This window comes from Ambystoma mexicanum, chromosome 7q, assembly GCF_040938575.1.
Source record: "Ambystoma mexicanum isolate Mex_15411 chromosome 7q, UKY_AmexF1_1, whole genome shotgun sequence".
Taxonomy (NCBI): domain Eukaryota; kingdom Metazoa; phylum Chordata; class Amphibia; order Caudata; family Ambystomatidae; genus Ambystoma; species Ambystoma mexicanum.
The window spans coordinates 23025100-23047955 of NC_090941.1; the positions used below are offsets into that span (position 1 = coordinate 23025100).

General features: G+C 44.5%; 1 protein-coding gene across 1 annotated transcript in view; it reads left to right on the top strand.

Moving 5' to 3' along the window:
• TMEM45A (transmembrane protein 45A) overlaps positions 1-22856 on the top strand; it is a 468453-nt gene that overhangs the window by 376710 nt on the left and 68887 nt on the right. The window contains exon 6 of the mRNA XM_069639307.1: positions 19653-19798. Coding sequence (XP_069495408.1) covers positions 19653-19798 — 146 coding nt within the window. The remainder of the gene's footprint in view (positions 1-19652; positions 19799-22856) is intronic.

Sequence of the window (22856 nt, forward strand, 5' to 3'; positions counted from 1 at the left end):
CAACTCCCGTATTTCAGAGGGCATTTATATCTACCGAATAAGGCACTACAAGAACAAGTCATTTCTGGTTATCACAACCCCCTGATAGAAGGACATCCAGAAATTGCCAAGACCCTAACCAAGGTGAAAAGAAATTATTGGTGGCCGCGGTGGCGAAAGGACAATTCGCATTTTATTCTGTCATGTGGCATTTGTGCACAGAATAAATCTCAGAAACAAAGACCTGTGGGCCTTCTTCAACCCCTGGAAATTCCACCTGCACCTTGGCACACACTCTCCCTCGATTTCATCACAGATCTGCCTCCCTGTCAAGGGTTCAACACTATCCTAGTGGTTCTTGACCTATTCCCTAAAATGGCCCATTTCATTCCGCTTAAGGGTCTACCAAACGCAGTTGAAAGTCAAACCTGAGTGTTTTTGAATTTAGTTGAAAGTCAACCTGAGTGTGTTTTTGCATTTAGTTGAAGTCAAACCTGAGTGTGTTTTTGCATTCAGTTGAAAGTCAAACCTGAGTGTGTTTTTGCATTTAGTTGAAAGTCAAACCTGAGCGTGTTTTTGCATCTAACTTTGGCCATTGATTGTAACCTGCTAGCCCAGTGACTGTTCAATACTGCTTTACTTGCTTACTCCACCCCCTGCCTCCATTCTTTCCCACTCATGGCGCTTTCTGCCCCTCCCATCTATTCCAACTGCTTCTCTATCAACTATCCTTCCCTTCTCACTAAGTCTGGAAAAAATACATTTAAAAAGTACATCTTGGCCTCCAACCCTGGTCTCCCTATCGCTGATACCTGTACCAGCGCCTATTCCAAACAGACCCTCACTGACATCTTCTTTGTTGTCCCTTCGCCGGATCTATGGACCCTCCATATGTTCTATGTGCTTTGCCCTGTCTCCTCCTCTCCCATTAATGGTGGCACTTGCTGGGATGTCCTCATGGCTTCTTTCGACTCCTCCAGACTCATCCTTAATGTCTACCTGAATGGCACTGTCATGGTCCAAGGTCCTCAGACCAATCTCCTCCTCTTCGATAGGCGCTTCCCTCGCCTCATCAACTTCATCTCATCTGCAGCTGTCCCCTCCTCTCACTCCTTGGCTAACTTGCCCACTTTTTCCTCCTCCTCTGCCACTCTTCAGGCTACCTCCACAACTCTGCAGGACGTACCTCTGATTTGTACCCCTCCCCGGAAGGTCTTTAAGGCCAGCAACCTTCTTCATCTTGCCACTCTCAACTCTCACTCTGCTGTCAAACACTCCTCTGACATCTGCCACCTCCTTGAAGAACTGGACCTTGATGTCCTCGGTCTTACGGAGACATGGTTCATGGCCAGCTCTGTCTCGAGCTTTGACACTCTACTCCACGAGGGCTACAAGATCCTCTACGCACCCAGATCAACTCGACCTGGAGAGGGCGTAGCCCTGATCTTTCCTAAGTGGATTCCCGCCTCTATCATCCCGATTCAGATTTACTCCTCTTTTGAATACCTTGTCTGCAGGCTCTCAATATCTCCCAGCCACTCCCTTACTGTTGCTACTCTCTACCGGCCCCCTGGGAAAATCACCTCTTTTCTCTCTGAGTGGGCTGATCTCTCCTCCTCCGTCCTTGCCTCAACCACTCAACTCCTCCTCCTTGGTGACCTCAACATCCACCTCGATTCTCCCTGTCCCTCATCTCTGCTCTTTCGCGTCTCTGCGATTCCCTCTCCCTCTCTATTCTCCCCTCTGGCCCGACGCACTCTGCAGGACACACACTTGATGTCTTGATCTCCACTGGCCTCCCCCTCTCTATCCCTCTGACCACCCCTCGCTCCTGGAGTGTCCACTTCCTTCTCTCCTCCGATCTTTCACTCTCTTCCCCCCAAGCCAACCCCACCCCAACACTGCTGTTTACTTTCTCGGACATCTGACCTATGAAGTGTGTGTCAGCTGAGGCTTTCGCTGCCACCTTCTCTCCCCCTCTGGCTGACTCATATCCGGACCCAACCCTGTCCCTTCGCTACGCTTCTATCTGATACTGTTGCCCCTGTCATGAGGATCCGCTTGAAGTCCAAAGCCAAGTGCAATTCCTGTTATGACTCCGACCTAGCCACACTTACACGTAGGTGTAGGGTGGATGAGAGGAAATGGAGGGCTTCTTGTTCATCCTCTGACAAACTGGCCTGTTGCCTGCTCCAACGGCAAAACCGACTCTCTGTCCGCACTAAGAAGAGAGCCCACGTTCAAGCCTGTGTCTCTGCGGTATCTAACAACTCGGCTGAACCCTTTGAAATCTGCAAGGAGCTTGCCAACCCTGCTGTAGTCTCCACCCCTCCTCTTGCCTCCCAGGCTCTCTGCAATGCCCTTGCCTCGCACTTTATCTAAAAAACCCAGGACATTCTTTCCACCCTCTCCTCCCCTGCTCCTCTGAAGCACTCCCTTGTGCATCCTCTTCTCAAGAAACACACAGCTGATCCTTCCTGTCCGGCTAACTATCGCCCAATTTCCATCACCCCCTTTCTGGGCAAACTCCTGGAAAAGCTGGCCATCTCTCAGCTTATCCTTCATTCTGATTCTGTTGGCTCTGTCCATGGCCAACAGTCTGGCTTCAGAGCGGCCAGAAGCATGGAAACTGCTCTCCTGAATATCCGTGAAGATCTGCTATCCAACCTGGACTCTAACATTCCCTCTGTCCTTATCCTTCTCGATCTCTCTTCTGCCTTTCACACGGTCAACCACACCATCCTGCTCAACCGGCTCTGTGATAACCTGGGCATCACCGATCAGGCTTTGGCCTGGCTGAACTCTTCCCTCTCTGATCGACCCTCTCAGGTCCAACTGGGGTCCTTCCTATCATCTATCTTCCTCTCTACCTGTGGGGCTCCCCAGGGGTCTAACCTCTCACCCTGGCTCTTCAACCAATGCCTGGCCACTCTCGCCCACTGCATTGCCACTCTCTGCTCAAATTTCCAGTGCTACGCTGATGGCACTCAACTCATTTTCAGGCTGCCCTCGGCCACCTCCTCTCCCTCTCTCATCTCTGACTGCCTAACTGCCATTCAAGATTGTTGTACTGCCAATGATCTTTGAATGCCAGCAAGACTGAGATCCTCCTCATCGGGACACCATCTCCAGCCTTCTCCCTCACCCTCTGGCCGGCCTCCCTTGGCCCTCCTCCTACCCCTACCTGCGAGGCTAAGAACCTCGGGGTCATCTTTGACTCCACACTTTCCTTCTCTGCCCATATCTCTGAGGTCTCTAAAAAGTTAAACTTCCTACTGCACCTCCTCAGAGGTACTCTGCCTTTCCTCTCCTTCCCTCAGAAGCTCACTGTCTTGCAAGCTCTGGTTATCGCTAGGTTGGACTATTGCAACAGCTTCTTTCTAAATCTACCTGCCTCTACTCTCCGCCCTCTGCAACATATCCAGAACAGGACTGCAAGACTTGTCCTTGGCCTCAAGACCTGGGATCGTATCTTAGCAGCCCTGAAATCTCTCCATTGGCTCCCAGTGGATGCAAGGATTAAATTCAAAACCCTGTGCATTGTCCACAAGGCTTTCTGGGGCCTGGGTCCAAAATACCTTTAGCTATCCCTCCGCAAATACCTCCCCATTTTAGCTCTTCACTCCTCTACCTCTAACTCCCTCCGGGTCAATCATTTTTCAAAGAAATGAGCTGGGGGTAGATCTCTATCTTCGGCTGGGGCCTCCCTCTGGAACAGCCTCCCTGCCAATCTAAAACTTCTCCGGTTCCAGAAGAACCTCAAGACCTTCCTCTTTGCTTCTGCCTACGCGCCCACTCTCCCCTGTTGATCTGCTCTCTCTTGGCACTGCTCACCCTGCCACCCTTTTGCACTGCCTCCTGGCTACTCCTTGTACTGGGGACTGTATCTGTACCCATACAGCCACCCCCCCATTTTTCTTTTTCTGCACTTATCAGACTTTCCCAGTCTGCTGCCTTAAACACAGCACTTGCCACTTGCTGGCTGCACTACCACTGTTTCTTGCCTCCATTTCTATTTATTTTTATTTATTATTATTTATCTGCTCTCCTCTGCTCTGCACTTTCCACTCCCCCCCTTCTATGCACTTTTTCCCTTTTTCCCTTTCCCATGCACTTGCACGTTCTCAATGTCACTGGGTCTAGTAAGATTGTTGTTGTTGTTGTGTTGTGTTCTCCCCTGTTCCCCTCCCCTGCCTAGTCGCTCTCTGAACCACTTGTGTACAAGCGCGATACAAATAAATTATCATATCATATCCAGTCTGGCAAAGGAGTTTTTAGAGCAAATCGTACGATTACATGATTTCCCCTCTGTCCTGATTTTTGACCGAGGGAGTTAGTTTGTGTCTAACTTCTGGAGGAAGAGTTGTGCAATTGCCAAAATCGATATTTGTCTGTCCACTAGTCACCATCCCCAAACTGATGGCCAAATGGAGCGGACAAATCAGACACTAGAGCAATGCCTACGGTGCATGTTACATCAAGTGGAAGAAAGCTGGAAGGATGTGCTGTGGATAGCCGAATATGCCTACAACAACTCGCTACACACCAGTACCATTCTATACCATGTATGGAAGGCACCCACGTACTTCCGAATTAGATACCCCCATAGCCTTGGAAATGCCTTTGGTGAAGACTTTACATGCGACCATCACTCAAGGCTTCAAAAAGGCAGCACAACACTTGATCCAAGCCAAAGAAAGACAGAAAAGATTCGAAGAAAAGTCCCAGACCGGAGATGAGGTCTGGTTGGCGTCTCGGCACGTGCCCATAAGAGGAACTCGAACATTTCGTCCCAGATATCTAGGGCCCTATACCATCAGAGCTATTATAAACCCTGTGGCAGTAAAACTAGCTTTACCACCAAATATGCAGATCCATCACATATTCCACGTGTCACTCTTAAAACCTGTTCAGCCTGGAACTCGGGTCAAAACACCACCAAATTCGGTACTGATTAACGGAGAACCCGCTTTTGAAGTCAAGGATTCTAAACTCACCAGGTCCAAGTTATATTACTTAGTGGACTGGAAGGGATACGGCCCTCAGGACAGGACATGGGAGCCTAGCGAACACGCCCATGCGCCACCCTGGTAAGACGTTTTCATCGGAACCATCTGACCAAACCAGGGCCAGATGGAGGAAATACCTTGAGAGGGACTTAGGGGGGAGTGCTGTCACGATCCATGCCCCTGACCCCCTCAGGTATAACAGCCCCCTGGCAGCAATGGGGCTAAAGCCCTTCACACTGGCCCCAAGGGCCTTAAAACTCCATCAGAAACATACATGGAGTCAGTCCTGGCGCCTTTGGCGCCAGGCTCATTATCAGGAATAAAGCAATACCAGTTTTGGACCTTAATCCAACATGGAGGCCTATTACACAGCTCAGTTCTTTAGAACCAAGCCATGCGGTCTAGTGTTTTGGGTGTAGCTTGGCCTGGAACTACTTGGCCTGGAACTATTTTACCTGGGCTATTAAAAGCACACCCAAACAGCAGAACACGCTTCGAGTTATTCTGCATTCCTGCAGCGTACCGCTCACCGTGTCCAGCTCCTGCTCATCTGCTTCTCCGGCAGCCCGATCCTGAAGCCCTAGATCGGGATTCCATTAATAACCTGGAAGAACAAGAACAGCGTTAGCAAGCAAGAACACTTACCTGTGAAGTAACCGGCCTTGAATCCATCCTGTGCTTCGCTTACCTAGCCCATCTCTGGAGTTCGCCGCAACCTGCAAAGGTAAAGAAACAAGGACAGCATTAATAACAATTCTTACCTGGGCAAGCAGCAAGTCCCTGCAGCACCCTGCACATCTCTTACCTCGCCCATCTCCGGGTTTCATTACAACCTGCAAGGGAGAAGGAACAAGGTCAGCATTAACAAAGCACTTAACTGGGCAAACAGCGCTTCGATCGCTCATCACTCTGGAACATCACTGCAACCTGTACAAAGAAGTGAAGAGAACACAGGTTAGCAATTAACACCAATAAACAGTGCAGCGCTCCGTGCATCAATAACTCACCGTGGTCTTCGCCATCGGTGTGGCAACTCTGAGATCGCAACCATCCCTGTGAAAACAAAAAGGGTCATTGTTAGGGAACAGCGTAATGGAGCAAGACGCAGAGAAGACAGAGAAAACGGGGGGAAAGAAAGAGACGGAATAAAGACAGAAAAGACATTATAACTCACCTGGAAGACAGCAAGCAAAGTCGGAGTCACAGCCGGTCTAGACCCGACATAAGGGCAAACGGACCAGTGAAGCAACTAGGTCCATGGAACGTCCGCACCAACCACACGCCACTGCACAGAGACGCAGGACGGAGAGTTCAACGCATAAAACCTAAGGTGAGCAATAACCCCAAGGGAGGGGATTTGGACCAGAGGGAGGTGGGAGCCCACCCATCACAGAACCAGTATCTTTACCCTCCATTCTCCTGTTATAGGCGCTACCCAACGTCTGGCACATAACCAAGCAGAGAGGGGTCCGGGATAGCGCTTAGACCTCCATCCAGTATCGTGTGGCGCCCCCGTGGATACCAGGTGAGCGTAACAATTACATCAACTATTCACATACAAGAGATATTTTAAAGCATATATATAAAATCTAGGGTTGTCTTAAGTCATTTCCCAAGAGCAGAATTTTAGGCAAGTTAACTGTATTCATGTCAGGAATGACACTCTGTCAAGAGTGGCACAGGGCACCCCGGTAGGTTTTGGGTGGCTGTGCTGATGTAAGGTGACAGATAAGCACACACAGCAGGAAGCTCAACAAGAAAGAAGAATAGGCAACAGTAGCTGTGAACAAAAAGGGACAGGGATTACAAAGGTACAAACAAACTGGATTCCCTCTTGGGGTGTATGCTGAAATGGGAAAGAGTGTTCCACTGACCTTTGGAAACTCCAGCCTTCTGCACAGATTGCATTACAGGGGCCTACTCTGTATGCTCATGGCTGGGAACAACAGCAGTGGGTGTCTGTACCTGATCCCTAAGGCACGTACAAGGTAACAGTACTTCACAAGATTGAAGCCTGTACGGGTCCAGCAGGAACCAAACAATGACACGAAGTACAACACTGAAAACGCGACAAGGGAATGGGCAGAGGTTGCCTGCCGGAAACCAACAGTCAAGCTCTGTACAAAGGATTTACATAAGACACAAGTGAAGACAAGAACAGAAATATCCAGGGAAAAGGAAGTCAAAGAGAACAAGGTTCAGAACAGGATCCCGAAGAAAAGAAGGGCAGAACCTAGTATCTAATTGTAGGGAATGGTGACCGGAAACTGTACATGGAATAGTAGAACAGTAACTCAGGGCTGGAAAGACAAGAGAAAGCTAGCGGAAGGAAAAGAAGGAAACAGTGTAACGGAAATGGATAACCTAAGGGGAGGACAGAAGACTCAAGGAAGAGAAGGACAGGGATCAAGAACAGGGGGTTGCAAACAAGGAAGAGAGCAAGGGAGCAGTAGCCAGGAAACAGGGGGGCTGCAAACAAGGTAGCAGGGCTGCAGTAACGGATGGCACAAGGTGCAGGCAAACTGTTGTGGACTGCAGAGGACTGTAGTAGGCTGCAAGGCAGGGAGTCCAGAGGAGCCGGACAGAGAGCTGTAGTAGGCTGCAGACAAAGAGCCCAGAGGAGCAGGGCAGCAAGGAGCAAGCCCAGAGGAGCAGGGCAGCGAAGCAGGGAGCCCAGAGGACCAGGGCTGAAGGCAGTGGAGTGTAGCAGGCTGCAAGGCAGGGAGCCCAGAGGAGCAGGGCTGTGAGGCAGGGAGCCCAGAGGACCAGGGCTGAAGGCAGAGGAGTGTAGCAGGCTGTAAGGCAGTGTTATGCTTGATCTAAAATGGCGCTGGTGCGCAATGCATTCTGGGAGCGCTCGGAGCCATGATGGATATTTACTTCATGCTGCAGTGAAAAGCTGCACACATTTTGCTGAGTGTTAGATTCACGGTGACGAGAAAAACATGCTTTCCAAACCTGGTATGCGGTCAAGGACATTTCTGCTGAGAAAGCTAACTTTGTTATGGTTTGCTACTGTTCTCCGTGGAGCGTGTTTTTAGAGAAGGGAGGCACTGCGCTTCTCGGGGGAGCTCTTGATTGACCCATCTGGCAACCGACGGCTGTTTCTCAACTGCGCAAGTGCAATTTCCAGAAGGTTCGACAATTGACTCCCCTTTGTGGAGTGTGTATATATGCAGAAGCCCGGAGGTGGTCAGGTGAGACTTCAGCCGGAGAAGGACGCTTACGTCTGGCCCTCCTGTGAGCTGTGGTGCTCTTGGCCTGGCTGTTCCCGGGGTTTTCCAGCCGCTTCTGGACGAGATGAGGAATCCTATTACGCTCACGGTGATGTATTTCCTTTTGACTTCTTTACTTCTTCTGTGATCTATGTCTTATTTCTATGTATTTCTAAGATTAGAATAAATAGCCGTATAAGAGCTGATTATCTTCTAAGAGTGCGTGACTGTGAGTTATTGTGTCTGTCTAGGTTCAAAGTATTTGCTCTATAATTGCATTGATGATTTATGGTTGTTCCGTGCACTTTTGGGGGAGAGCAATACATTTTTGGTGTCACGAACAGGATACTTGTGATGAGCTCTTCCGAGTATTCAAGAATCTGTTGAAACATAGATAGGATTTGGTTGTCTTGTAAGTGAAGTTGTTGAATAGTGAAGTTTTTTTTTTCAGTGTGTGAGTGCCTGTGGGAGTGATTCAACAAGGTTTTGTTTTGTTTTGTTTTGTTTGCGATAATGAGTAGTTTGTTCAGGAAGAAGAACGTAACCGGTGGCGGTGACTGTTCTGATGTTGTTATTCCAGGCTGGACTAAGAGTCCATATGATAAATTGGCTCAGGCGTGGGCATGTGGTGCCAGTTTAAGTGAAACATGGGATCAAGGATTGGGAGATGCCGATCCGGCTGATGTAATGGCATGCTTGCAACAAGTTCCAGTAGAACGTGGCAAAGAATGTGCGGCATTAGGTAGGCAAGGTTTGGTTCTTTTGCATGCTTATAGGAAAATACATGAAATGAAGGTGGAAATGGAGGTCTTGCGATTAGAAAGAGAGCTAGCTGCAGAAGGCCAGACTGCGTTAATACAGCAGATTCAAATGAAACTGTTTAAAGATAAGGCCGACACATATCAGGCGGTGGCCGAGAGGGCAGCAGTCAGAGTAGCCCGGTATAAATATAGGAAAATACGGGGAGGGGTCAACAAAAGAAAGGTGGCAACTGTAATCGCTACCATTGGCGTAGACTGGGATCTGGATAAGTGGGATGGTGATATTTTTGACTCGACCAGTCTAGAAAGTAGTTCCGCAGATGAGTCTGACCCCAAACCAGGGGCGAAACAGAAAACAGTGGCGGCTAAGCCCGTTAGAAGACGGCGAGCCGGACCCCACCCGCAGAATCCTGCTGGCGGAATGGTGGATTTAACCACGCTGGAGGATTACACACAACAAGAGGTTGGGGAAATTATTACCCGTTTGAGGCAAAAATCAGGGGAGGGTTTACTGACATGGATGGTGAGATTACTAGATGGGGGTGCTGCAGGGTTGTTGGTAGATTCTACGGATTCACTGCGTTTTTTACCCCTGTCAATTGACACCAATGTACAGGAGGTCTTAAGAGCAGGACCGCCCCCTGATGCAAATAGTCAAGATATGCAGGTGTCTTTGTTGCACCTGGTAGCCCAAGCATGTAACCGTAAATACCCTATTACCACAGATTGGCCTAGTAAAGAAACGAAGTGGTATACCTTGAGAGAAGCAATTCAAAAAGTCAGAGAGCATGCTATGAAAGAGGCTATTCACATAGATGCTCCTGATCACATGGGAGCCGTGCCGCTCTCATTTTCAACTCGAAACATGGTGATTAGAACTGCGCCACCCGCATACAAAAGTGTCATTATGACTTTGCTTGTAGGTATGACGGGCAAGGCTACTGATGAGGTAGCAGATGCCATTCAGCAACTTGCAGATTTGGGGGAGTGGGATAAGAACGATAACAAGCCACGGGAGAGAGAGGGGCGTAGTGAGAGAAGAACCGAAGGCAGGCGGCAAGATAGTAGAGACTCCCGAGTGTCCCGAAAAGACAAGTTTTTGGCTTTGTTAAAAGATGGCTTGCCACACGAAGAAATTGAAGGCATTGAAACCAGAGTAATGTATGAATTATACAAAAAACGAGGACTTGCAGCCAAAGAGCGCTATAAACAGGTTAAAAAACAAGTAGTCACCACGCCACAGGCGGACACCTCACCTTCTGCTCCCCCTGCGGAAGAACCAGATGAAGGATCTATGGGGACACCTTCCCCATACCAGCCAACATACGCTGATTTGAGAAAGGTGGTGAGTGCGATGCTAGAGGCGGAGTCGAGTCACACTCATTCAAAGTTTGACTAGGGCTTCGGCCAAGCTCCGGCAGCATCTGCCCGCATAAAAGTGGATAGGCGGCCTCATGTTGATGTTAATATTTTTGGGGGGCCAGGAAATACACAAGGGGTGCGAGCATTGATAGACACCGGAGCGGAGGCCTCTTTGATTCATGGTAATCCAACACGATTTAAAGGTAAACAGTTTACTATTACAGGTTTAGGGGGAAAGGAGACCCCCGCAGTACAAACGAAAGTGGAGATGAAAATAGGCAATTTGAATAGGCAGAAATACCAAGTGTTGATTGTCCCGATACCTGAATATATAATTGGCTTTGACATTTTGGAAGGGTTAACCTTGGGACTTGGCGGTAAAACGTACCAGTTTGGGGTGAGTACATTAATCTGTACACCCATTACCATAGGCAAATTGAAGATGCCGCCAGTGCAAGTGCCAGTGGCAACCAAGCGGGTAGCAATGAAACAATATCGCATTCATGAAAGGAAATTTCAGCCACCATCAAAGAGTACGTGGAGGCGGGTGTATTACGCCCTATTACCACCTCATGGAACAATCCTCTCTGGCCTATTAAAAAGGGAGATGGGTCGTGGAGGATGACGGTGGATTACAGGGAGTTGAATAAACATACTCCTTCCTTAGTGCCCGCAGTCCCAGATGCCATTACCTTGATTGAAAATGTCCAAAGGTTTGAGGGGACTTGGTATGCAGTGATCGATTTAGCTAATGCATTTTTCTCTGTGCCAATTGCTGACGAGTGTCAAGAACAGTTTGCATTTTCGTGGAGTGGACATCAGTACACTTTCACGAGGCTACCTATGCGGTACATACACAGCCCGACTATTTGTCACCGGCTGGTGGCAGAGCACTTAGACAAGATACCGTGTAAACCTGACATACAAATCTCTCATTACATTGATGATATTTTGATCCAAGGCAAGGATGAGCACAGTGTGCAAAGCCAGTTAGATATCCTTATGGAAGGATTGAAAAAGGAAGGGTGGGAGATTAATCTGAGTAAAATTCAAGGTCCAGCTGAAACAGTGATATTCCTAGGAATTCAGACGCATCTTGGGCATCGAGAAATGGTGCCAAAAGCCCGACAGAAAATACTTGAATTCACCACTCCAATGAACAAAAAGCAAGCTCAGCAGTTTATAGGACTGTTTGGGTTTTAGAGACAGCACATTCCTCATTTAGGGCAGATATTGGCCCCCCTCTACAAGGTGACACGAAAGAAATATGAGTTTCAGTGGGGGGAAGAGCAGCACAAAACCTTTGAGATGGCGAAAGACACCGTGCATCAGATGCTTGATTTATGGCCCTTGAAGGAAGGCGAAGTGGAATTAAATGTGTTTGTACAAGACAATTATGCTAACTGGAGTGTGTGGCAGAAACAAGATAGGAAACGTTTGCCATTAGGGTTTTGGAGTCGTAAGTTGCCTGATGCTGGTAACTCATACACTTCGTTTGAGAAGCAATTGCTGGCGTGTTATTGGGCTCTTGTTGATACCGAGCAGATGATGGTGGGCCATGATGTATTCATGAGACCAGAAATACCAATCATGCAATGGGTACTGAGCTCTCCTAAAACGCATAGAATAGGACATGCTCAAGAAGCCAGCATAATTAAGTGGAAATGGTACATTCAAGACAGAGCCAAATCAGGAAAGGGTGGAGTGGCAAAATTACATGAGCAAGTAGCCAACATACCGCCCTCAGATTACATACCACCGGAAGTGCCTGAAAAACGTGAGTCTCCCGTGAAATGGGGAGTACCTTACAGCGATTTGACATTGGAGCAAACAGAGCATGCTTGGTTCACGGATGGTTCAGCTCGATATGTGGGAACTGAGCGGTACTGGAAAGCAGTGTTGCACAATCCCAAAACAAAAAAGATGTTGACAACGACAGGGAAAGGGAAGAGCAGTCAGTTTGCAGAACTTTACGCAGTTTACCAAGCATTGAAACATGAGACCCCTGGTTAATGTTATGTGTACACAGATTCATGGTCAGTGGCGAATGGATTGGCAGTGTGGTTGCCAACTTGGCAAAAGAATGGGTGGAAGATTCATTCAAGAGTTGTGGGGAAAAGAACTGTGGCAAGATATTGCAGAAATGTTGTTACAAAGTGAAGTCACTGTATATCATGTGGACGCACATTGTGCCACAGATTCATTAGAACGTTGGTTTGATTCTGTTGCAGACGAACACACCAAGATTTCATCAGTGGATGCAGAGGCTCAGGAAGACGATTTGGAGGGTTTGGCCAAATGGGCCCATCAGAAATGTGGGCATCTTGGAGAAAAGGCTGCTATCAGTTTGGGCACAAGCTCGAGGAATCAGTCTCCCTTTAGAAGTAGTGAAAACAATCATTTTGCAATGTCCTGTGTGCCAACACCAATTGCATAGACCTATCCCTCAAATTGTTCGAGGCACATTGAGAAGAGGAAAATTACCAGGTCAAATTTGGCAGATTGATTATATCGGTCCCATGCCAATCAGTAGAGGTTGTCAGTATGCATGCACTATTGTGGATACATACTCAGGATATTTGATGGTTTTGCCGTGCAAACGTGCAACCCAACTGAACACCATCAGGTTGTTAGATCAGATCATATTACATTATGGAGTGCCTTTGAAGATTCAAAGTGACAATGGGTCACATTTCAAAGGCAAACTAATCCAGGAGTTTTGTCAGGAAAAGAGTATTGAGTGGCTGTACCACGTTCCGTACCATTCAGCTGCTTCAGGGTTAATTGAACGAATGAATGGGTTATTGAAAGAACAGTTGCGCAAATCTGGAGACGGCAGTTTGGCAGGCTGGCGTGATCGTGTGTTTGATGCGGTGCAAATTTAAACAATAGGCCTGTGTATGAACATGAAACTCCTTTGATGTGAAATTACTCCAGGTTCTTTAGCTCCCTATCGAGCAACTCCAGAGTCAGCAGGATTAGACTTGCATTCCCATGAAGAAATCAGATTAGATCCAAGAGGAATAGTTGTACTTGAAACAGGAATTGGAGTACATATTCCCCCAGAGCATATGGGATGGATTGCCCCTAGATCTGGCCTAGCATTGAAAGGAGTTCAATTGTTGGGAGGGGTAATTGATGCTGATTACCAGGGTGAGATTAAAGTCATCCTAATGAATAGTGGGGATCAATTGTTATCAATCCACAAGGGTGATCGAGTAGCCCAATTGATAGTCATTCCCATTAAGTTGTCCATGATTAAGAAGGGGGAGCCTCCTACAGTGTTAACTACCCATGGGGACCGCGGTTTGGCTCTTCCGACAGTATGGTAGCGGGTGCAAAGGTGTGGGTGGAAAAGCCTAATGGCCCACCAGTGCCCGAAGATGTCATTGCATCAGGCAAAGATCAAGTAGTTTTAGTTATGGAGCCTGGTAGGAAGAAATGGCAATATGTACCCGCAGACAAATGTTACCTGAGAGAGTGATGTGCAACACTGATATCTCTTTTCTGGGTTTGCCTTGTAGATCCTGTGTCTGGTTGGTGTAACTGTGGCACTAAATGGACTCCATTTGGGAGAGTTAAACAGTCTGCTACTACCAACGAAAAATGTCACATCTGTGCCAGTGATCAAGGGGATACTGATAGTGATGAATAATGTTGTCCCCAAGCAGCCTTATGCCAGTGCCGAAAAGCCAACCAGACAGAAGACATGGATTTGTGAAATGCGACAAACACATCAGGAGCCAGTGAAAACACCCTTGATGCCAGTTATGCAAGATACGTTCGTAGGAAGGCGGAAACACTCTCCTATGATCACGCAAGAAGAGAAAATGTGGATATATCTGGCACAGCAAGTACTGAACATATCACACTTTTGTTTTACTGATGTGCCCAATGCTGAAGCTTTATTCACTATGTGTTTAGTAGCGGTGCCGACGCCTGTTCCGGTGTTAAAGCATATCTTCGGCGTCAAACACAATGATTCTTTAGTTCAAGACTCAGATATTAGACAATCTTTTTCAGTTTATGAATACTGTCGGTTCTGCCAAGAGACTGACCGTAAATGGAGAAATTTGACAAGTGTTATTACCTACAATATAACCCAAGGAGATGTATGTTATGTTATGACCTGCAATGCACAAGAAATTGGCAAATGCTGACAAATAGAGTTGACCAATCAGCGCAATCAAACGATGTTCGAGAGGCGACTGTGTTCGCGAGTGTCACGCAAATGCACCAGTGTAAAAAACACTATGTCCTGCAATCATAAAGTGATAACTGCTAGTCATTTGAATCATTTGAAGCTTCCAACAGGATGGCTCTTTTCATGTGGTAACATTACATACAATTATATTCCAGCTCATATTTCTGGAGGTCCATGTGCTTTAACTCGATTAGAACTAATGATGTTTCCTTTACACCCAGCGATAACTCGAGGTAAAATGTCAACTTTCGAATCTGTAGGTCTATCTCCTGACTGTGATTCACATGTACATTTGTTATCAGAAGCTGAGGTTCTAGCATTAACCCTTTCATTAGTGGGAGTCTGGGGTTTAGCTGCTGGAGGTTACAAATCTTTGATGAAATTAGCATGTTTAGTAGTTAAAAGCCTTAATCATACTTCGCAGGCTTTAGAAGAATTACTCCTTGATAGTCAAATTATTAGAAAAGCAACTTTGCAGAACAGAGCTGCTGTTGATTATCTATTGCTAAAACATAATTTAGGGTGTAACACATTTGAAGGTATGTGTTGTTTCAATTTAAGTGACCATTCACGATCTATTGAAAGTCATATTCGAGGTTTGAGGGATCTCATTTCTCAAGTGTCTCAAGATCGTAATAAAAATTGGTGGGATTGGTTATTTTCATGGATACCTGATATTGGGGGTATATTGTGTTACATTTTCGCTTGCATTTTTATTATATTATCGATCATAATTGCTTGTTGTTGTTGCATTCAATGTATTCCCAAAATAGTTTTAACATTTCGTAGGTTTCAGAGACCGGTTCCTGTGCCACCAGGCTATGGAAGGTAAATATCCAAGGGTGGAATTGTTATGCTTGATCTAAAATGGCGCTGGTGCGCAATGCATTCTGGGAGCGCTCGGAGCCATGATGGATATTTACTTCATGCCGCAGTGAAAAGCTGCACACATTTTGCTGAGTGTTAGATTCACGGTGTCGAGAAAAACATGCTTTCCAAACCTGGTATGCGGTCAAGGACATTTCTGCTGGGAAAGCTAACTTTGTTATGGTTTGCTACTGTCCTCCGTGGAGCGTGTTTTTAGAGAAGGGAGGCACTGCGCTTCTTGGGGGGACCTCTTGATTGACCCAGCTGGCAACCGACGGCTGTTCCTCAACTGCGCAAGTGCAATTTCCAGAAGGTTCGAGAATTGACTCCCCTTTGTGGAGTGTGTATATATGCAGAAGCCCGGAGGTGGTCAGGTGAGACTTCAGCCGGAGAAGGACGCTTATGTCCGGCCTCCTGTGAGCTGTGGTGCTCTAGGCCTGGCTGTTCCCAGGGTCTTCCAGCCGCTCTGGACGAGATGAGGAATCCTGTTACGCTCACGGTGATGTATTTCCTTTTGACTTCTTTACTTCTTCTGTGATCTATGTCCATATTATTTTTGTGAGTTATTTCTATGTATTTCTAAGATTTGAATACATAGCCGTATAAGAGCTGATTATCTTCTAAGAGTGCGTGGCTGTGAGTTATTGTGTCCATCTACATTCAAAGTATTTGCTCTATAATTGCATTGATGATTTATGGTTGTTCCGTGCACTTTTGGGGGAGAGCAATGCAGGCAGGGAACCCAGAGGAGCCAGCAAAGGGCACTGGATCAGAAGCAGGATAATACGGCAACAGGAACTGCATACAAATCGTGGCTCAAGGCAAAAAGGGGCTGGGAGAACTCTTGATGCAAGAGACTGTGCTCCTGCAGGCAGCTGCTTAAATACAGCCCTGCCCTGTACTGAGGCAGGCTAATTGGCAGCACCTGGAGCACCTCACTTGAAGGTAATCTGCCTCCTCCCTCTCTGGTCCTGAGATGGTGGAAGCAGCACTGATCGCTAGGGTTTCTGGGGATTGTGGTTCCAAAACTGATGAATGGGAATAGCCAGGAAATGATAACTGTAGCAAGGTGCATAATGGTGCATGTAGTTAGCTGAATTAAATAAGAAAGTACCAAAGTCGTGCAAATGGAAATGAAGGACCAAAGTGTGAATAGGGGTTGTTCAAAGAGTATTATGAAGATAAATGAGTTCCAAATAGTCCATGATGGTTGCCAATGTGTGCGCCAGTGGCACCCGCATGACAATTCATTCAGTAGCTAAACCTCTATTTTGAATCCATGTTTGATACAAAATAATCGTATAACCTAATCATAAACAAGATAACCAAACTACTAATAATTCAACAATAGACATATTAAATGTTTCTGACCCTGATAAGGGCATACATATAGAAGGGAAAACAATCATTAAACCTCTTAGCATTCATGTATGTATTTCCAACAGCTCTATCCCACTATTTTTTAGAATATTAATAGAGATATCAGCAAAGATCAGATTGTCTAGCATGAATATCAAATTAATCATAACGGTTTTAGTAGTTTTCCTACATTGCCAGAAATGTGCTATTTTCCTCACATAGCTTGAAAGAGCAACATTTACATTTTGTCAGATCTGACATGTCAGTAATCTAAGTTTCACTTTGGATTCTTCTGAGAAATAACTTCTTCACTGCCATGGAGCCTCTCATCACCCATAACATCTTGCATTTGCTCATAGCATGGATATGTGACATCTCATTGAACTGGACTAGGCTGTCTGAAGGCTTTACTACTAGGTTTCTTCCCAGTTGAATTCAATTGCACATTCTCACACACTAACAGGAACTCTTTAACATTTCATAAATATTGTACAAATACTGCCGAAGAAGCCATTTCCACCTGCCCAATCTAAATGTAGGCATACATCTTTCAAAGCAATTGGCATTAAAGAATATATATCTATATATATATATAAAATGCTTAGGTATGTTTCCGTAGTCAGCTGATGCAATTTATCAGTGATTGGTTGCCCTCTGTGGTCCAAATGGTAAAGTGCACCTCTGTGTGCTATCATTTTAATAAACAGAATGAGCACGGCCCTACGCAGTCACCTTCACCTTCTACCATCACAAACATTCAGAATAATTTCATGTTACTTCTTTCCACCTGCACTTCTCTTCACACAGGGCAGAGCGGTTCCAGTGTCAACGAACAGTAAATTACCGGCTCAATGTTTCAGTCCCTAGAGAGCGAAACGTTGTAGGATGAATATCTCCTCACAAGCTAAAACTGAAAGTAGGTGCTGTAATTACGCTAGTATGTAATCTTATCCCATCACGGGGAATACAATGGAACAAGGTTGACAATTATGCATCTACAAAGACACATCAAGAGGCCCGTGCTATCGATGGAACTTAGATACTGTTCTTAGACCGTGCATACCTCTCACTCCATCTGATACAAATATGCCTTTCAAATTTAAAAGAAGACAGTTACCTATATGTTTAGCCTTTTCAATTACCATTAATAGGTCACAGGGACCTACGCCCCCTTCCCGATAGTGACCTTTTTTAATAGGTATGCTAGAATGCCGTATGTTACACCGGGAACACGGTTCTACGCGGTCACCTTCACCTTCAACCATCACAAACATTCAGAATAATTTCATGTTACTTCTTTCCACCTGCACTTCCCTTCACACAGGGCACAGCGGTTCCAGGGTCAACGAAAAGTAAATTACCGGCTCAACGTTTCAGTCTCTAAAGAGCGAAACGTTATAGGGTGAATATCTCCTCACAAGCTAAAACTGAAAGTAGGTGCTGTAATTACACTAGTATGCAATCTTATGCCATCACGGGACGACAATGGAACAAGGTTGACCATTATGCATCTACAAAGACACATCATAGAGGCCTGTGCTATCGATGGAACTTAGATACTGTTCTTAGACCGTGCATACCTCTCATTTAATCTGATACAAATATGCCTTTCAAATTTAAAAGAAGACAGTTACCTATATGTATAGCCTTTTCAATGACCATTAATAGGTCACAGGGACCTATGCCCCATTCCCGATATTTACCGTTTTTTATAGATATACTATAATGGCGTATGTTACACCGGGAACAGCTAGTGTATTCATTAAATTGCTACAGTGTTACGTGAATGTCATCAACAATGCCACTGGAAAACGTGTACTATAATATATATTTCCTGAAATCCTTTTGGTACATTCTTCAGTTATTCACACACAAAAAAAATATTTGTACTTCTATTTATATATTCCCAGTTTCAATAGCAAACACTGTCAAGGCAGTTGCTCCTTACTGCTTGTTGAGAACTTTTCAATTAAATAATGGCCCCTTTTAATTCAAGAGAACAAGGCCAGTTACAGATTTCAATAATAAACCACCCATGTATTTGCCTGTTAATATATACTTCTGGTACGACCTATGCAAATTATCAATTAAGATATCTGAATGCACTGCAGGCAGTCCCAAAATAAGGATGCTGAGATATGCATATAGAAATGTAGGGCTACACTTGCAATGGTTCTGACAAATACGCCTCAATTTACACTTTGGTCCTTACTAACAGAGCGTTTTTCAATGGGATTACACCATCATAATAGGCTTCTTTAAATCAGGCACTGTGAGTTGTATTCAGTAAGGTCTAATGGTATGTGAGGGAATTTTCTTCAACCTTTGTGAGGGGTAGACATGTCTGGTATGAAACACTGTACATGGCCCCACTATCTAAAGAAAACCTGTACAAGGTGCTGTAAACCAGGTCAATAACTCTGAATGTGGTGAAGCTGTCCAAATCCATAGTTTGTTGAGCAAACATTAGAGAGCTAAAACGGAGTGGCAACAGTGAGATCTCGAAGGGCAACATAAGAAAATCATGTAGGCGAATGATAAGTAGATACAGCAGTATTTTAAACATATGACTGTGTGAGTAGCAATGGGTGCATCAGAATATTAGACATGTTTCAAAATTATATTGGTCATTTTTTAAACCTGTTTAGTGATGTAATAGTTCATTTAACTAGCTCACATGGTTGATGTAAAACACATTGAAGCCCACCAGAGCTAAAGAAAATGCTGTACAGTGTATCTGGTTGCAGTCCCGCTATAAAGATTCTGTGTAAATTTCAATGTAATTAAGTTCTTTTGAAAATGAAATCCTGTTTAGTACTTTTCTTTTGCAAAATGTTTGAAAGCCATTTTGACAAATAATCCTAATACCATTTTATGTTGTGGTTATTTTTTGCAGATCGGTTTTATATTGTTTCCCCCTGGTGGAGGCCCAGAATGGGACCAAATGGATCACAATAATGTGATGTTTGTCACAATGTGCTATTGCTGGCATTATGCTTTTTCTCTCTTCGTTCTTGCAATGAATTACACCATAGTAGCTTGGTAAGTATAGATTTCTTTTTATCAGAAAGAGGAACTGCATTTCAATTGTTGAATAGTGCAAGTATACCACTTGTGTATGCTTATCATTATGGATTAATGTCCACATGCATGTCTCTCTTGGTTAATACCTTGATTTGGATTCCAGTGGTTACACAGATACTAAAACATAAGAAAAATAGTTATAATCACAAACACCTGTCTTGCTTCCCCTTCCTACATGTTGTATTTTGGCATCTACAAGGTACTTTTGGGACTTTTCATAACAGTTTTTTTCCAGAACTGTAATGCAGGTAAAGGGTATGAATGAAGTTTGTAAATCTAGCACAAAATAACTATAGCTTTTTAATAGTTGTTATATTAGCAAATCCATTTTCCCCATTTCCACCACAGAGAAATGATGCAACAAAACAATTTCTATATGAGAGAAGTGTAAAAAGAGATTCAAGTTGCTGAACTGCTGGTGTGATGAGACAAATTCTCTTGGAGAGTTGCAATAATTTTGAGGAAAATGGGGGGAATAAAGTTGCTGTGAAGAAAATGGACAATCTAGGACCTTTCAGTCGAAAATTAAGAAATGCACACAATGTCAATGACTCAGCAAGAAATGACGAGTCACAACAAGAAATAAGGTCCTATAGCTCACAAGATGTTCACTAGTACAGACAAGAGTCTTCTATGAATGCATGCATTCGAAGAGATTACTCTTTTCAACAAAATGAAAGTTACAGCTCGACCTAAGAATCTTCCTAACAGCTAGAGGACGAAACCAACAGACACCTAACCCTGACCTCTTGGAACACAAGAGGTAACAGTCACCTTTTCAAACTCACTCAAAGCTCCAGCCATCTCATATCATCTGTCTACAAGAGATGTGGCGAGCACATGCTCCTACATGTGAAGGATACAATGTTTTCACCAATCCTGCCGTAGCACAATCAAAAGGCAGACCTTTTTCAGGACAGATAAGTCTGGCGAAAATAAATTCAAACTGGTCTCCAGTAGAGTCCAGAAATCTGAACCCATGGACACAATATCTAATACTACAGAATATAAATGCTCCCTACCAAAACAAAGACAAATTTAAACAGGCAGCAAAGCTAGTCGTCTTCGACATGTACTATAACCCGCTAGCCGTAAACAAGTCGCTATATATATTGACACCTTTTTAACAGATCTAGACTTGATAATATCGAAGTTCAGTACGATCGATGTCATCATATGTGGAGATTTGAATATCCACCTCTTTGACAAATCCGGCAGCCGGAAAGTCAACTAAGACCTTGATCTGAGAGCCAAAACCTCCTGGGTCAAAGAAATGAGTGCAACTTCCAGGATCAAAATCTTCAAATAATACCTACCTGGTCTCAAAGAAATGCAAAGGCAATATTGGATAACACACACGTGTCATCAAACATATTGAAAACAATTGCAAAAACAGAACACATAGTTAATACGAATAGTGATCATCATATGATCTCCTTTACATGCTCTCAAAACAAATGTCAACAGAAAAAGTTAAAAATGCCATCAATGTAATTAAACGCAAAAACTTTAAACTCAGATTAAAACCCTCTGACTTGTTTGGTCTATCAAAGAAATATCAAGTAACACACAAAGAACCCCAAGATAAACTGAACTATCAATGGTTGTTCGATCCACATTACCAGCTAACAAAAGGATCAAATAATCAAAACAAGAAACATAACCATTGTTACGATATAGAAATAAGGAAGAAAAAAACAGAATTGTACAAACTGTGCAGACAATTGAAAAAGAAAAAAACACAGGAATCCAGACTCTTAATTAAAGCAGCTAAACAGACTTATCGTAACTGGCTAAAGGCACATAAAAGCATAATGCTGCAACAAGACTCAGAAAAGATGCTCTTATGCCTCAATAACCGGAACACCTGTGATCTATGGAACCTGTTAAACCCACTACAAACAACGCAACACCTGTTGATTCAAAATGTTACCGAAGCCTGTTGGCTAGATCATTTTGCCAAACTATATAGAAAGAGACAACCGGAAGAACCCATAGAAACACTAGTAAAGGCTAGATGGCAAATAACAAGATCGAAATACCAAATAAAGCAACTAATTATGAAGCTTAAACCCTTGCGAGCTCCAGGGCCTGATGGGCTTTCGAATGAAAAAATAAAGGCCAACCCGGAGATTTGGGCTGATATCATGATACAGATCTTAGAGCTGATTAACCATCTGCAGCAAATACCATCGACATGGCGACAGGCGATCTTAATACCAATATTTTAAAAGGGAAATAAACAAAACCCGGCAAACTACAGACCAATTGCGTTGTTAGTACTCTAGGGAAAATGTTTGCAACCATGTTATTGAGAGATCTAACAGATTGGGCCACACAAGAAAAAAAGTTTGCCCCATGACAAACGGGTTTCGTTCAATCAGTAGGTACCAACATCAACCTCTTCCTGCTGAACCTCACAAAACACGAAGCCAAGGCCAATAATGAACAGGTCTGGATGGCCTTTGTAGACTTCAACCTTGCTTTTGACTCGGTCAACCGTTGTCTGTTATGGAATAAGTTAGAAAAGTGGAAATATCCGGCACATATCGTACAGCCAATAAAACTACTCTATTCATCAAAAAAATACGAGTAAGGCTAACCAACGATGGAATACTAACATCTTACATAGAGACATGGAATGGCCTCAAACAAGGTTGCCCTTTAGCGGCAACGCTTTTCAATTTATTCACTGCAGATCTACAAAGAGAAATAATACTAGCATTAACAAATCCGCCAAGAATACATTCAGAGAGATTATCCCTGATGTTATATGCAGACGATATTATTTTGCTAGATAAGACCCTAAAAGGCCTACAACACAACCTCAACGCTCTCAGAGATTATATGGCCAAAAAGGAGCTAAACATAAACACGGCAAAAATCAAAATAATGGCCATCATGAAACCAAACAATAAGGAAAGAAAGCCTGTGCTAACTATAAACTGATCCCTCATTGATGCGGTTGATTTGTATAAATATTTGGGGATCATCATTTCTCACACAACGGATGAAA